The sequence below is a fragment of the Eleutherodactylus coqui genome, chromosome 11 (assembly GCF_035609145.1).
Source record: "Eleutherodactylus coqui strain aEleCoq1 chromosome 11, aEleCoq1.hap1, whole genome shotgun sequence".
Taxonomy (NCBI): domain Eukaryota; kingdom Metazoa; phylum Chordata; class Amphibia; order Anura; family Eleutherodactylidae; genus Eleutherodactylus; species Eleutherodactylus coqui.
Window position 1 is genome coordinate 7,678,699 of NC_089847.1, and position 17,265 is coordinate 7,695,963.

Below are 17,265 nucleotides of genomic sequence, written 5' to 3' on the forward strand. Positions count from 1 at the left end.
ATGGTGGTGAATAAGTGTGACTTTTCATGGAAAACACAAAATTGTTTGGGCGACCCCAAACTTTTGAACGGTAGTGTACGTTCGTCTGAATCCAGCCTAATTCATACATCTAAGAACCTTGTTATTAGAAGTGGAAATAATGAACAAAGACAAAAAATTCAGAAAGCAAGTAGAAGAGCAAGAGACACCGATCACAAACTAACATGTTTCTACACGAATGCCCAGAGCATGGGAAACAAACAAGGAGAACTGGAGCTCCGAACACAGGAAGAGACATATGATGTCATAGGTATCACGGAAACTTGGAGGAGGTGTTGTGTTGTATGTTAGGAAAACATTCATCTCCATGGAGGTTCAAGCTTCAGAGCTGGGAGTTCTGTAGAAACTGTTTGGGGAAGAATACAAGGAGAGAACAGAAAGGACACCATTGTGGGCATTTACTATAGGCCGCCGGGACAAGTAGAAGATATTGAGGAACTCTTTCTACATCAGATGGCCCAGCGCTCAAAAAAGTACGAAAGGGAGGAGACACATATTAGACTATGAGTGGAACAGGCTGCCACGGGAGGTGGGGAGTTCCCCTTCAATGGAAGTCTTCAGAGCAGACAGACATCTGTGTGGGATGATTTAGTGATCCTGCACTGAGCAGGGGGTCGGACCCGATGACCCCGGAGGTCCCTTCCAACTCTACCATTCTATGATATGAAGGATGTATAGACGGATACAATGGAGGTATATACAGAATGTATAGATCTGTGTGTAATAGCTGTATATAGTTATGTATAGATAAGTACATATATATATATGAGAGCGGAGTGATGATGTTAGCAGGCTGTATATAGTTATGTGATGACGACATGAGGCTGACTATGACAACACTCGGGCTGGCTGCGGAGCACATGGTGGGTGACGTCACGGGCTCACCTGCCTCTGCTCGCCTCCTGATTGGCCGTGATGTCATGCTTCCCCGGCTTTCAGCATCTTCTCCGGTAGGAGATGGAGCGGCTGCTGCTGGTGCTGCTCCTTCCTCGGCGCCCGGTGCTCTGCTCCCACCATGAGCCGGAGGAGGCGGAGAGCCCGGGGGGCTTCCAGGTGGTGCGCTGGGAGTGGCACATGGTGCAGACCCCCTACCTGGTGGCCGTGTGGATCCTGGTGGCCAGCCTGGCGAAGATCGGTGAGTGCTGCTGGGGCGCCGACCAGAGGGGAGAGCCGGCCGGGACTCCGTGCGCTGCGCCGTGCCCTCTGATACCCTGTGTCCTTTTATACCCAGTACTATACCCTCCTTATACCCTGAGCTGTGCACTCTTACACTCTGTACTGTGCCTTCTTATGCCCTGCGCTGTGCCCCCTTATACTCTGTGTCCTTTTATACCCAGTACTATGCCCTCTTCTACTTTATGCCCTCCTTATACCCTGCGCTGTGCCTTCTTATACTTTGTACTGTGATCTCTTATACCCTGCGCTGTGCCCTCTTGTACTCTATACCCTCTACTGTGCCCTCTTAGACCCCACACTGTGCCCTCTTATATTCTGTACCCTGCACTGTGCCCTCTTAGACCCTGCGCTGTGCCCTCCTACACTTGGTGCTGTGCCCTATTAGACCCTGTGCTATGACCTCTTATACCCTATACTCTGCCCTCTTGTACTCTATGCCTTGTACTGCGCCCTCTTATACCCTGCGCTGTACCCTCCTATACTCTATACCATTTTATACCCTATACTATGCCCTCTTATACCCTGTACTATGCCCTCTTTATACTCTATACCCTGTGCTGTGCCCTCTTGTACCCTGTGCCCTCCTTATACCCTGTACTGTGCCCTCTTGTACTCCATACCCTCTACTGTGCCCTCTTACACCCTCTACTGTGCTCTCTTAGACCCCACACTGTGCCCTTCTATACCCCGAGCTGTGTCCTCTTATACTGTACACCCCGTGCTGTGCCCTCTTAGACCCCGTGCTGTGCCCTCTCATACACTATACCCAGTACTGTGCCGTCTTGTACTCTGTACTATGCCCTCTTAGATCCAGTGCTGTGCCGTCTTATACCCTGTACAGATGTGCACTCTTACTATAGCCTACAGTATACCACATAAGTCCATACCCTGTACTGTGCCCTCCTATATTCTCTACTACAACCCCATATCATACCCTGTGCTGTACCCACTCATTTTTCTTAACTTACAGTGACTGGTGTCCCTTATTTTAACCATTTGTGCGCCCCCTGGCCATGCCCTGCATGCGCTATCGTGTGCCCCCTGGCTGTGCCCTGCATACGCTGTTGTGTGCCCTCCATACACTGTTGTGTGCCCTCCATACACTGTTGTGTTCCTGCTTTTGGGCCTCATGTGGCACAGAATGCAGTCCTAAGCTCTCGCTCACGACCTGAAGGTTGCAAGTTCAATCCCTGCTTGGTTCAGGTAGCCGGCTCAAGATTGACTCAGCCTTCCATCCTTCCGAGGTCGGTAAAATGAGCCCCCAGCTTGGTGGGGGGTAATAAATAAATTACCTGAAAGCGCTGCGGAATAAGTTGGCGCTATACAAATAACAAGTCCCCCTTCTCTTCTTTTGCTGTGCCCTACATAATCTATATTGTGTTGGTTTTTTTACGTATTAACTCTTCGTTATCCCTATAAATTTTTTATTTTCCTTTTCTGCAGGCTGTATGGGTTTGTGGGGAACTGGGCTAAACTGGACTTGCGGCTTGTAGTCCTAGTATAAGTGACGACTATGGACGGGGACGGGTGTACTTGCTGGTACCGGATTACTGCCCCCTGGTTGTGCCAGGAGAGGAGTCTCAGAATGCCTTCCCACACTTGGTCTATGAAGATTAGTTTGCTGGTTGTCTGTAATGCCAATGTGCGGAAGGTTGCGTCTCACCTGTGCGTCCGTGGCTTTTATATACACTGACTGACCCCTTTATTAGAGCCCCGGCCCTCTCATGATCGGCGCTCCCCTGTATGGTAATTCTCCCCGTGACCCCGGAGTGCGACATAAAATCACGTGACAAGTATTCTGCGGATCAGTTTCGGTGTGAATCCACATTAGATGGAAGATCCAGCGATCGGAGCGACTTCCAGCGAGATTCGGTCATCTGTGCTAGACTAGCCGGGAGCTCACTGCCAACTGCGGGGGGGGGGGGGGTTATTATGTAACTGTGTGGAGAGTATACAGAGAATGGTGCGATCGAGGAGAACATCCAGCGAAAGGGGATCCTGTGGATGGAAACAGCTAATCACTGAAAGGGGTCGGAGGAGGATGTCAGGAATCGTTCTGACCAACAGACTGCACAGTCAGCTGAATACAACGCTGGAGCTCCAACTAACGTGTCCGAACGCACAACTCGCCGTTCCTCCGCACGGATGGGATAACAGCGGACGACCAGTTCCAGCGCCATTGTGTCTAAGGGAAACAGAAAGACAAGACTCCAGCGGGCAAAAGAGCGCAAAACTTGTATCACTGAGCAGCGGGAAAACATCCCCTGGTCAGATGGATCCAGATTTCTGTTGCTGATGGGAGGTCAGAATTTGGTACAAGCAGCATGAATCGCTGACCCCTTCCTGTCAGCCGGTCAGAACATGTCAGCACCGCCATCTAATCTGCGGCAGCTACAAGAAGCTTTAAAGGGGCCGATATTTCTGCAGTTTTTCACCTGGTCAAATCTACGCCACAACGAATTGTTGGGGTTCGGAAGGACAAAGGAGTCCAATGCGCTACTAGATGGGGGGCTGATAAAGGGGCCGTTCAGTGTATACTTTATAATAGGGGTCTCCAGCTTAAGGGCTGCATGCGGCCCAAAGAGGAGAAGGGTCCACGCAGGCTGAACCTGGAGGCTGCAGGCGGTACCTACTGGTTCATACAGATAAGGGGGCACTGGGCGGCACTCGCAGCTCTGTGACTGTCTGACTGTCACTCCGGTGGCGATTTTCCTTCCTGTCCGCCCGAGTTCTGACCACTCCTATGCAGTATGGAGGTGAGGAGGACGGTGGTCTCATCGTGGCCAGCTGAAGCCCTGCAGGGACGGCTCTACTCGTCGAGAGGTACGGGAGAGGGAGATCTCTCTCTGGGTTGGACTGGCAGGTAGAGTTTAGAATCGGAGTAAGCCAAATCCTTTGAGTGATGCAAATGGACGCTCCGTGAGACCTAATATGGCTGAGGATGATAGGTATCAGACCGGTGTCGTACACGTTGGTGTAGCTGCAGACGTATCGCTGATGATGCATTCCTTATCCCGAAGAGCTGCAGCTCCTGAGGAAGCTTCTGCTCTGCTCAGACGTCAGCGGTGTGAACTCCGGGGGGCCGCTCGCAGTGCGCCAGTGGAAAGCTACAGAGGGGAGTAGTTGTCATTGTCCCTCGGAGACGGTCTGTAATCTGTCCCTTCCTTCCATACTGACTGTCTAATTAAATGTACTCTGAAATCTCTTTATCCTCCCGCTGAATTATCCATCATCTGTAACTTTTCCTCCTTCCTTTGACCTTCCGTCTCGCCGGCTGCTGTAATCTGCGTCCGGCCTGAAAGCTAAGCTGCGGAGTATCACCATCCTGCGGGCTCATGAGGTAGTCGTGGTCATTGTGTAAATGTGGCCCCTGTGGACGGCTTTTCACTCCGACAATCTGTATTGTTAGAGCGCCACCATAATCAAGTTACTGATCGGAGGGAGCAGATATTACATACAGGATTATACTAATAGGGGTGAGGGTGCTGCACACAAGAGCTTACAGTCTGTGAGGAGGCGATGGGGGGCACGAGGGGCAGCAGTGCTTGTTCTGTACGACGGTCGGCCATCTTGTATATAGGGTAGTATACGTGAAGCTGTATGAGCCGCTCACCGGCTGCTGTCTGTGACTGTACATATATGAGGAGGGGGGTATACTGGGATCATGCTTTGAGGGGTAATGGCCCTTTTACATGGACCGACAGTCGGGTAAACGCCTGTACGAGTGTTGAGATCACCGCTAAGGTCATCAGCGCTCCTGCAGTCCGTTTGGACCTCACGGGCTTCTCGCTCGGCACTTCAACGATTACGCTGAACGATTAGCGCACAATTTTGAACGATAATTGTTACATGTAAATGGGCCACAAGTGGAGAAAAGTTAGATTAGGGGATGTGATTGGCCTCCCTAAAGAGATCTGCTTTTACATCTGGCTTATAACAGGATAGTGTAATAACCTGATTGTCCAAGGTAGCACATTCCAGAGAAGTGGTGCAGCTCAGGAGAAGTCTTGGATCCGAGAGGGGGGCAGATTATAGAGGATGTTAGTCTGAGCTAATGAGTCGAGCAGGAAGGGTGGCAGGCAGAGATGAGGCAGGAGCTATAGGGTGGCGCAGCACTGTGGGAGAGCCTTATGGAGGAGAGTGAGGAGTATAAATTGTATTCTACAGTGGACGGGCAACCAGTGCAGTGACTGGCGCAGCCGGGAGGCATCAATGTAGTGACTGGCACAGGGTGGAGGCATCGGTGTGGTGACTGGCACAGGGTGGAGGCATCGGTGTGGTGACTGGCGCAGTGTGGAGGCATCGGTGTAGTGACTGGCGCAGGGTGGAGGCATCGGTGTGGTGACTGGCGCAGGGTGGAGGCATCGGTGTAGTAGAAAAAGATGAGCCTGGCTGCTGCATTTAGAATATATTGGGGAGATGGAAGGCCCCCCTGCGTGATACTTTGTATCCTGATAAAGAAAACCTGTCCTGACCTCTTACTTCTCAGAGCTGAGGGTTTGCTACAGTTGTATGTAGACAACCCTGGATGAGATGAACAGCCGGGACTTCTGGTCTCTTGCCCACCCTAGACTATAGGTATTGCCCGAAATTATTAGGTCACCCTCTGAATGTAAATGAAAACGTTACCAGTCTCTGACAGCAAGCAGAGATCTTACAAATGATGAGGACTGTATTAGGAGACTGCAGACTCATTACCCAGTGATTATGTTTCTTCTACGTTAAACCCTGAATCCCTTTAGAAAAAAGGAGTGAAAGCTACAGAGCGGAAAAGTAGGGAGCGGTTCCATCCCTACACCCTGTATACATACGTGTACGTGTCTGTGTGTTTGTGTATATATGTGTGTGTATATATATATATTAGTATCCGGAAGTTGCTTTCCTTCGTGTTCCCCTTGGGTTGTCGCCGCGGCTCCGTCTATATGGCTGTGTGTCGGCTGCTCGGTTACATTGTGTTCTGTATCCTCTGTCAGGGGTTTCATAAGAGCGGAGCTGTCCTCGCGCAGCGAGTGTTTCCATGGTGCGCGCTCAGCAGTACTATTTATTGCTTTCCTCTTAGTTAAATCAGCTGTGTTTACTAAGGGAGAAGGAGAAGTTTAAGGGGACTCGGAGCTTGGGGGGCCGGGGGGATGAGAGTGCAAATGGGTGTAATGACATTGTACTGAATGGCAGGATGCGCAGAGTCCGGGGGGCTGGGGGTCACATAATGCACATTGGAGGAAACGTGTAACATCACATCCCTGAATGTAACCGTAGAAGTGGGGCTCAACCATGCCCCCCCCCCCCCCCCACGAGTATTGGGTAACGTTCTGTCCCCCCCCCCCCCTCTCGAGTGTTAGGTGACGTTCTGTCCCTTCCCTCGAGTCTTGGGTGAAGTTCTGTCCCCTCCCTCGAGGGTTTGGGTGATGTTCAATCGTGTGTGTGTCGTCCCCCCCCCCCACCATCCTCGAGTGTTGGGTGGCGTTCAATCTTCTCACCCCCCCATTGAGTGTTGGGTGGCATTCAATCGTCCCTTCCCCTCGAGTGTTGGGTGACTTCAATCATCCGCCCCCACCCCTTCCTCCCTTTCAAGTGTTGGGGTGACATTCTATTTCCCCCTCGAGTGTTGGGGTGACATTCTATTTCCCCCTCGAGTGTTGGGGTGATGTTCTGTTCCCCCCCGAGTGTTGGGGTGACATTCTATTTCCCCCTCGAGTGTTGGGTGATGTCCTACCATTCCAGGTATCAATGTGCCATATTTGTCTTTCCTGACCATGCCCTGCTGCCCATGACTCGCTGGTGACTTCCATTAATGTACACATGTGAGCTCCTATCCAGTTTCCCCGTACGTTGATGGTAATTCCTGCTACATGTTTCCGCCGCTCTCGGTGATCTTGGTTGATGTAGAGAGGACTGCATTCCTGATGCTTGTACATGTAGTGCATCGAGCTTCACAGTTCTCCTGCCCAGAGGACTGATATCTCCACTCATTCCGCACTTCTTGGCTCCCTTCTTGCCTTGAGTCCTGAGAGGAGCTGCACTTTGTGCTCATTATAGAAATAACCTATATCCTATAGCTGCCCTCGGATGGACTTCTGGGTCTGCCCGCTGCAATAGGGAGGCCTTCTACACATCAAGGAGGGGTGCTGTGTCATGGACGGAGCTACCAGGAGGTATGCGGTGCCATGGAGGATGGGGGCAGGTATAGCAACTGCTTTGGCACTCAGAACCTGAAGAAGCCTACTATAGCCCACTGAGTCATGGTGCTCGTAGGGCCCGTCCCAAGGAGTCCAGGGATGTGTACATTTTTTTAATATACTTCTTTGGCTCCCCGTAGAAGTTGGCGTGTGAACGGGTCACTGGACTCGGCTGTGCATGCACACTGTTCTCTATGAGTGTATGCATGCACAGTCTGCTCTACTCTCCACATGCGTGACAGCGCAGGAACGGGGAGCATGGCGACCTCCTTGGGACCTGCCCTCTGAGTACCATTGATGGTGATGACTGGTTCCCTTTAAGGGCACACGTTTCGTCTTGATTCTCGTATCCGTATTTTACTCCACCGTGTGTTGGGGATGTCGCCTCCAAGGCCCCCGATCCGTCTCGTATTATTATAGGGCTTTCTCTCTTGTCTTAAAGGATTCTCGGAGTCTGATCTGTGAATTTACATGTGTCTTCAGTAACTAAGGTAACGTGTCTTATTATAGTAGCGTGTAATTAGCAGACTCGCAGGATTCTTGTTGGATATCAGCCGGGCGATAAAACTCGTAATCAGTCTTCATGGGGTACATTTCAAGGGCTTGACCAAGTAGATGGGACCTTTTATGAAGTGTCTTTATGGAGAGGGACCATCGCCATTCTTGTTAACGGAAGGAGCCGTATTGCGGGACGAACCTGTAATCATAAGCAGTACATAGGCCCACGTCTACTAAGTGGGTCACCACCGCGTTTGGTGGAAAATGCGCAAAAAAAAGTTGCAAATGATCACGGGACAAAAGAACTGTGACTTCTATCATTGGCGAACGTGAAAACTGATAAAAAGCCGCGATCTCGAGGAGCCGTAGCTGGAGCCAAGCTTTCATTGTCGGAGTGTTGGCTTCCGCCACGTATGAGTCCGCCGCAGGCTCGTTAACACAATGTTGAATCCACGCCAGAAAGATACGACATATTTTCGCAACGAATTTCTGCCGCGGATTTGAATTCCAAGTTCCCGCATTCGTACTTGGACTAATCCCATTGGGTGGGGGTCATCTTCGTACGGATTTCCCTGTGCAGATTTCGTGTCCAGAATTGAGCGGTTTTTTTCACTGTCGCGGATCTGTACAGCAGGCATTACGATATGGATATCGAAATCAATGTGATGCTAAAATGGCGCGGAATCTGATGTGCATTTCAATGCAAGCGTAAAAGCTCCTGTGTGATTGGGGGTCTCGGCGTGCATTAATGAGGGTCTTGGGGTGCGTTCGCACATTGCATAAATGTTGCACATTGGGGCTCCCACCCACTGACGATGTTTTCTTTCTTGCGCTGCGAGAGCACGAGAAAACTCTCGTAGCGCAAGAAAGAGGCCGGTATAGAACCGGCATATCGCAAGTGGTTTCAATGGGGCCAGCGACAGCAGCGCTAGCCCCATTGAAAGCATAGGGAGAATGCCGCGGACTTCTGTCACAGCTGTCACAGCTGTGGCAGAAGTCCACGGCATTCTATTCCATTGCTTTCAATGGGATCAGCACTGCTGCCGATCCCATTGAAATCAATGGTTTCAGCCAAGCCCAGCAGGATGATTATCGGGGAAGGGCTTGAAATATAAGCCCTTCCCCGATAATCATCAATAAGTGGTAAAAAAATAAAAAAATGTATTACTCACCTCTCCTGCTCTCAGCCGCGTCCTCCTGCTGGCTCCCCGGCACTGCTATTAAGCTCTTTCAGCAGTCGGGGATTTAAAAATCCCCGCCTCCTGAAAGGGCTGTGTAGATTGGCTGAGGGCTCAGCCAATAGCAGCTACTGCTTAGCTATTGGCTGAGCGCTCAGCCAATCACATATAGCCCTTAGCTATTCATTCATGGCAGAAGTCACCGGCATTCTCCATCTCTTTTCAATGGGGCTAGCGCTGCTGCCGCTGGCCCCATTGAAAAGACTGGCGATATCCCGGCGTTATGCCGATTTTTATTTTTTTCTCGCACTGCGATGCGAGACATTAACTTTAGAATCGCATCGCAGTGGAGAAAATATCGCCAGTGGGTGGGAACCCTTACTGTAGCAGAATTGTCTGCGACATTTTATAATTGAGATTTGAAGAAATGTCTTTCGCACATGGCGGAAAAATGATGCGGCGTAAATTGACCTGCGGAGCGGATTTTTAATCCACCGTACAATTTATGCTGCGGATTTCACTCTTCACATCAAATCCGCGTCCGTATCTGCATGTAATACCTAAGACTCTTCATCTACGTGTCTCTCTCGCTGCAGTTTTCCACCTGTCCAGAAGGGTGACCACCGTAGTTCCCGAGAGCTGCCTGCTGATCATCCTGGGACTCGCCCTCGGAGGGATCGTCCTCGCCATCGCCCAGAGGGCGGAGTTCCAGTTGGAGCCCAGTATGTTCTTCCTCTTCCTGCTTCCCCCGATAGTCCTGGACTCCGGCTACTTCATGCCCAGTCGCCTCTTCTTTGACAATATCGGTGCCATTCTCATGTACGCTGTGGTGGGCACGGTTTGGAATTCCTTTGCCACGGGAATAGCCCTATGGGGGGTGAAGCTGTTGGGGCTCATGGGTAAGTGCTTCATCTCATAGGTGTTGTGGATCTCGGCACTCTTGCTGTAGCGCTCTACTTTCCCACCTCTGATGTCTCCTTGCTCTGATAAGACCTGTTACACTGGCAGGAGCCGCTGGTAGAGACGTGCCCTCTACTGGTGCTGGGCAGCGGTTCAGTCAGTCGCAGGTAGGGTTGCTTAAAGAGACTATCACCTAGGTAGATGACCTGATGAGTCCGGGGATGTAAGCGTTCTACTTACCTTCCCTATCGTTCCACTGGTGGGAGTGCAGAGCGACGCTGCTAAGTAGTCCATCCATTATATAACTAGAATGGGCGGACTGCTTAGCGCGCCACTCAATGCATTGAGCAGCAGCTTCCAGCGTTGACCCCGGGGATCGATGGGGGAGGTAAGTATAACACTTACATCCCCAGACTCAGTGGGTCACCTACTGTCAGCCCGTAAGATCAGCTAATAGGACCAAAAGTAGGTGACAGTCCCTTTAATTTAGTCCCTGAGTTAAGCCCCATTTACATGGGACGATTATCGCTCAAAATGTCTTTTGAGTGATTATTGTTGCGTCTAAATGCTACCATCCTTTACTTTTCCGCTGAACGATGATTTTATGTTGATTTTAAAATCCAGCCAGGCAGCTGATAGCAGTGACCGCATGCTGTGATTCTCCATGGGAGTGCTGATAACATTGTTTTCAGCTGCTGTCCCACAGGAGAACAAAGGGGCTGTATGCAGAGAACAGACCACCTGTTATCTGCATACAGCAAAGGGAGCCTCATTTACATGCAAATGAAGGTAATAAGCTGCTGATGGGCATTAATGCCCATTAGCAGCTTATGCAAAATGATCGCTCAAACTGTCAATCATCCCATCTTTTGAACAAATTTTGAGCGATCCTCTTTGGTCTTGAACCGATTCTGAGTGATTTCAGGTTGTTTTCTCCTCCAGATTGCATGTCAGAATTCTGCCGATCTCTAATGTAAAGGTTGGCCATGACTTTACCCCATGATGTAACGTTACCATCTCTGTAGACCCCCAGGTGGAGGCCGGCTTGATGGACTTCCTGCTCTTCGGCAGTCTTATTTCGGCCGTTGACCCCGTCGCTGTGCTGGCCGTGTTCGAGGAGGTTCATGTCAACGAGACCCTATTTATCATCGTATTTGGAGAATCGCTGCTCAACGACGCCGTCACCGTGGTACGTGTCTCACACATTAGTATCTGTTCGTACATATTGGGTGAGGCTGAGGAAAGTGGGCAACAGTGCTGTTTTTGTTTTTTGAAATCCGCAAGTTGCAGAGAGTTAATGTGACGGCTTCAGAGCTGAAATCTCCCAATGTTCCTTGCTTTTTAAATATGTTTTTCAGGACTGAAAAAGAATATATAGAATGGTTCACGGCTGTAATAAAATATAGAAATATAGTGCACTCTCCTCCTGATGTGACCCCCTAGTCCAGCACAAGAGCCCCGAAGCCACCACTCCGATCCCTGAAGAAGCTCTTGCGGTCACATATTTTTCATTGTATACATGACTGCTCTACCAATCACTGGCTCCATCAGTCGCATGTCATTCATAACTTCAACACTGAAGCCTGCGATTGGCTTAGCAGTCAAGTGTATAATTAATGGGATGTGACTGCCGCAGCTTCTTCTGGGATCAGAAGGGGCAAGGACCGGGTCTTCTGCGGGATCAAGGACCACTAAAAGCAACTCTCCGATTTTGGGACAACGGTTTTGTCTGGGACCAAAGGGGGTGGGGGGTATATTGGGCCCGATGACCCTGGAGGTCCATTCCAACTCTACCATTCTATGTTTACCTGCACTCGACATAATTCTTTTCCCAAAGCTGGAGGGTCTCTTTAGGGAGGGGAGTACGGCTTATTTTATTACATACTCCCCGAGTCTACATAGAGCCGCTCTGGTGATTTGCATTGCAAATATCTGCCTCCTGCGTTGTAAGCTGTTAGGGAGTTTGGCTGACAGCAGGCTCACTGACTATTACCAAGAGCAACCAGTAGGGAATGACCTGCTGATCAGTGGTGGTCTGACCATTGGGATCCCTAGATCCGGACTCGGGGTGTCCTGAAGCGTAGACGGTGGCGGCTGTACACTTGTGCGTCCATTTCCCTGGGATTGCTGCAGACAGTAGTTGAACACAACTATCTCCAATAGTCCCATAAAACTGAATGGCGTGCATGTGCAACCACTGGGGCCCACATTTTAGGACGCGGTGCAGCCCTGTTCTAGGGATTGGTGGGGATCGCAGTGGTCAGACCTTATAAATCAGCAAGCATAAGAACTCCTTGCAGGCGTCAGTGCTTGAACCGCAGCACCCATGGGATGCTGTATGTATGGTGTCGTATGTGCTTGGCTAATCTCCCCTGGCAGCAATGTGTCCGGAAATCAATACCTCCGTACATGGAGCCGCCACCATTTTTTTTTTGGAAGGGGGGGGGGGTGTGCTGTCCAATTTTTTGGGAAATGGGTAAATAGGTACTATTGCATTAGTGCTAGCACTCACATTTCCCCGAAACTGCTGAGCTGCAGGTGCATTACACCAGTGCTAACACTTCCTTAGTATTGCTAATTTGCAGGCAGCACCAGCAGCCCAGCAATTGTTGGGAAAACAGGAGCAGCTACCGCTAGTGCTGGACAACGAGCGCCAATCAGCGAGATCGGTGCTTTTTTATCTTGTCTTTATACACGCCACTTTAGTATGCATTACAGAACAAATGATTGTGCATATGATTACCCCCCCCCCCCCCCCCCTATACAGTTCATCAGTGTTGGCAGCACATCCTTCGTAGATGCGCCGGCGACAACGATGATTATCATTCTTTTCTGGCTGTGATCAGCCGATAAGCGAGCGTCCCCTCATTAGTTGGCTGATCGGGGCGTCTTCTCACAGCCTGAGCCTTCCTATGACTCCGTCTTCCATTAATCAGAGCTTGTCCAGAGCTGTAATGCAGCCGCGTGTTTGAGACAAAGGCGAAGCGGCGGCAGGAATGCGAGTCGTCACGTTGTTGATTAAGCTATTTGGGCTTAGAAGCGGCATGTGAGGGCCGGCCGAGACCCCCAGAAGCTGGGAGCAATGTTCCTAACGCTCCATAAAGCGATGAGCGATCGTCACACAGACGACTCTATGGTAACCGGCAGCGTTAGAGGAGGCGGCAGCAGAAGTCCATATCTCTTGGAGCTTCCATATCTGCTAAATCAATAGAAGCGGCGGCTGCCTCTCGACAGATTGCGTTATCTCAGGGGGAATTAATGGTCCGGAAAATGTATGATCGGCAGTCTCTGAAAGTAATTGCCCCCTATAAATAACCCCATAAACAGTCCTTGTTGAGTTCTTCTCTTGTTGAGTTGGAAATCTGCCCATTCGTCTGGAGCCGCAGATGTAGGGTTTGCTGGGGAAGTGGATCCAGCGGGGAGAAGTCCTGGACTCGCCTGCCTTTAGATTTCCCCTATCTATACAATCCACTCCTGGGCAAAAACTGCATGTGTGATCCCAGCGCGGACCCCTTACAGTCTGCATCCAGTAGTAGGGGCAATGCAGTCATGTCGGAAGACTACAGAGGGGCCCCAGGAAAAGGCTGATCCATGGCAGTATGCAGATAGCGGGGACACCATCCAGTTATATAACACCCCACACTTACCCCCTCCGGTCCCTGGACAGACTTTGTCCTCAGAACCAGGATGTAGCTTGAAGACCAAAATGTGATAGGATTACACTGCAGGGCAGAAGTATTGCAGTGTATTATACAAGCAATCAGGAGGACATGCGTTTAAATCTCACTGTAGGACTTAGGGCTCATGTCCACAGGCGGGTCTGATTCCACATGCAGGAGCCTGCAGTGGAATCCGGCCGCTGACCCTGCACACCTGTACGGGTCTTCTTTTTTCTGTACTGCAGATGTGTGCGGAAGTGCCGCCCGGCGCCCGTGCGCAGTACAGTACTATATCCGCGGCCATTTTGCAGTGTCAACTGTGGATGAGCCGCGGAACGGATGGCTTCCATTGGAAGCCATCTACACGGAGTCCGTACTAAATGGAGCGCGCTGCGATTTGTTTTCCGCACCCAAAGATTTGCAAAACAAATCCGCATGCTTTAATTTACTTGCGGATGCCCATGTTTCCATATAGGGGGCTTGAATTGTGGATCTTCCGCGGAGGTGTCCCACGCGGATTCTGCAAATCAAATCCGCCAGTGGACAATGGGCCTAAAAGAGGGGCTAAAAAAAGTTTTTAGAATTTATTTTTTTAATACTACTACTAATAATAATAAATGATATACGTAGGTCATGTCCGATAGGGACGAAACCAAAAAGTGCAAAGACAATTGGGGATAGGCAGACAAGATACACACCACGGTAAAAGATGGGGAAAAGTAGTGGACTAACCTGCTTAGTGAATGGGCACCCGCCCTGACAAGGGCGACACTACTATAGGAACCTTAGACTTCCCTATTATGACCCTAAGTGAAAAAAAGGCAGAGAGGCAAGTACCTGGGATGGACCACATGGAGTAGACCCAATGAGCACAAAAAGGCACCAATAGGAAGGAGCACAAGTATAAAAGGAGATAAGGGTCGAAATGGATGCAGAGCTAGAGACAGAACAATAGACTGACCAAATAGTAACTGGGGGGTGCCAAGGGGCAACTGTGTAACCGGCTAAAATACTCTAACACAAACGCTGATGGGCAGGCTGGGCAGTCTCACCCCAGCCAGCAGTACTAGACCCAAAGGGATCTGTCGTTCCCTCAGCAGCCAGCGCCAAATGACACTGTGCGTACGAGGTGGACCGATGTGGCTGTCGTGAAGACATAGCGGACCTGCGGCTCCTCCCGATACCTCCAGCGCTAGCTGTGGTGTAATTATGTATTAAAAGTTTATTAAAAAAAAACCCTTTAACCCAAAAACAGAATTGTTGTCACTGCGTCCATAAAAGTATGAAGTGTTAAAATATTATGTATTGCACACAATATAAAAAAATACCCAAAATGACAAAGCTGCACTTTTTGGTCATTTTGCCTCCCCAAAAAATAGAATAACAAATTATAAAAGTTCTATGCACACAAAAACTGGTATTAATAAAAACTACGGCTCGCCCCACCGTACAAACCCCTCCCACAGGCCGATCGGCAGGAGGAAAGTTCAAAATGCAGAGACAGAAAGCTACTTTTTTTTTTTTTTTTTGCTTTTAATTTTTTTTATTTTCTAAAATATAGTAAAACCAAAAATTACCAAAGAAATTTGGTCCCGATTTCATCGGACCGGCCGGCAGAGCAGGGATGCCAACTGCCTGTAAATTCCTGAATACTTTATTTATTATTGAAAATTCGACAAATTGCTCCAGAAAACGGTCAAACATGCTTTGCACCACATTTAGTGTTTTAGACACTTTTGAACACTTGCTGCGTCGGACGGAGGGTCATCCCTTTTTCCTTTTTTTTTTTTTTTTCCTTAAAGAGGGGGCTAAAAATCCTTGATTAATTATGCTCCTCCAATGCGCCCATAAAAAGCGACGGCGGTCCCGGATTTTTGGAAAAGTTTGCAGGAAGAAACAAAAAAGCGAATTCAAGTTGGCAACCGCAGAGAGACGTGAACACAATATTTATACCGCACAGTAACCGCTGAAAAAACGGAACCCAAAAATCCGTGGTGGAGGCGTGAGGATGTCTTATAACCCCCCCCCCCCCCCGCGACAATGTTTACGTTTTCAGTACATTAAATGATATTAAACTATATAACTCATCCCACATAAGACTAGCGAGCCGCCATCCGGCGCTGTCAGCGGGGAATAACATTATTATGTCTCTCAGAAGGCAGCGAGATAAAAGGAAAAATGTCATCTGGCCGCGGTGCCAGAATTGCGCTCTTTTTCGGAAAAAGCTGTGTGAGAATGCCAATCCAGCTCCTGCAGTGGTCGTCACCCAGCTCTCCGGGGTTCTGAAGGGGGAAGCTGTTGGATATGCCGCCATATGGGTGTGAGTGAAGTACCCGTGTCTGAGCCGTTATGGCGGGTGTTGGTCTCCAGCGTCGTGATAATCGGCAGCACGGGCGGCCATGTTGGCCTCATCACTTTCTTAGCAGCTGCGAGTGACACGCAGACCTCTCTCGCTCGCTGCCATGACATCCTCTTGGCTGCACGGCATATAGGGTGATTAGGAGGATCAGATGGTACAAGAGCCGACAACCAACTGTCACTGTCAGCAGCCGTCATATCGCACGCAGCGCTAATGTATAACAGATGTATGGTGCCGCACTAGGTTGGCACAGTGACTGTTCTGAAGAGCTCACACTCTAATCAGCCATAAGACATAGGATCTTGCAGGGAAATGTTATGTGACGCTTGCTGTAGTTTACAGTATCTGTCATGTCTTCATGTCAGTGGGGCCGGCTGCTGACTCAAACAGTACTGCTTAGATTTACCTCCTGGCACTGTGAATGTGTCAAGTGGGCGGTGCCCATCACTTGCTGGCAGTCAATTCTGACATCACCCATTGACAGTGAGGAGAGGGGACCGCCCACCTGACCAATCACCATGGCGGGACGCAAATCTAAGCAGCGTGAAATGGGCAGGTGTAAAGCAGAAGGAGACATTGTTGGAGGCCGCAGTGACAGGAGATGTCAGGTCCTCTATGAAGAGACGGGAGCACTATGTATGACCCCTTTATTAGAGCCCCGGCCCTCTCGTGATTGGCGCTCCCCTGTATGGTAATTCTCCCCATGACCCCGGAACATAAAATCACATGTCAAGTTTTCCGTGGATCAGTTTTAGTGTGAATCCACATTAGATGGAAGATCCAGTGATCGGAGCGACTTCCAGCGAGGCCGGTCATCGGTGCTGGACTAGCCAGGGGCTCACTGACGACGGTGGGGGGTTTTATCGTGTAACGCTGTGGAAAGTCTACAAAGAATGGCGCGACCGAGAAAAACCTCCAGCGAAAGGGAATCCTAATGATGTGAATAACTATTTGCTGGAAGGGGTCGGAGGAGGATGTCAGGAATCGCTCTGACCAACAGGCTGCACAGTCAGCTGAATACAACGCTGGAGCTCCAACTAACATGTCTGAACGCACAACTCGCCGTTCCTCCGCACGGATGGGCTATAATAGCAGGCGACCAGTTCCAGCGCCATTGTGTCTAAGAGAAACAAAAAGACGAGACTCCAGGGGGCAAAAGAGCGCAAAACTTGATCACTGAGCAGCAGGAAAACATCTCCTGGTCAGATGGATCTAGATTCCTGTTGCTGATGGGAAGTCAGAATTTGGCGCAAGCAGCATGAATCGCTGACCCCTTCCTG

At 49.9% G+C, this 17,265-nt stretch overlaps 1 protein-coding gene across 1 annotated transcript in view; it reads left to right on the forward strand.

Moving 5' to 3' along the window:
* The first annotated feature begins 1,081 nt into the window (after positions 1-1,081).
* The window catches only part of SLC9A5 (solute carrier family 9 member A5), a 74,243-nt gene continuing 58,059 nt past the window's right edge, over positions 1,082-17,265 (forward strand). The window contains exons 1-3 of the mRNA XM_066583856.1: positions 1,082-1,174; positions 9,664-9,966; positions 10,993-11,156. Coding sequence (XP_066439953.1) covers positions 1,114-1,174; positions 9,664-9,966; positions 10,993-11,156 — 528 coding nt within the window. The 5' untranslated portion in view covers positions 1,082-1,113. The remainder of the gene's footprint in view (positions 1,175-9,663; positions 9,967-10,992; positions 11,157-17,265) is intronic.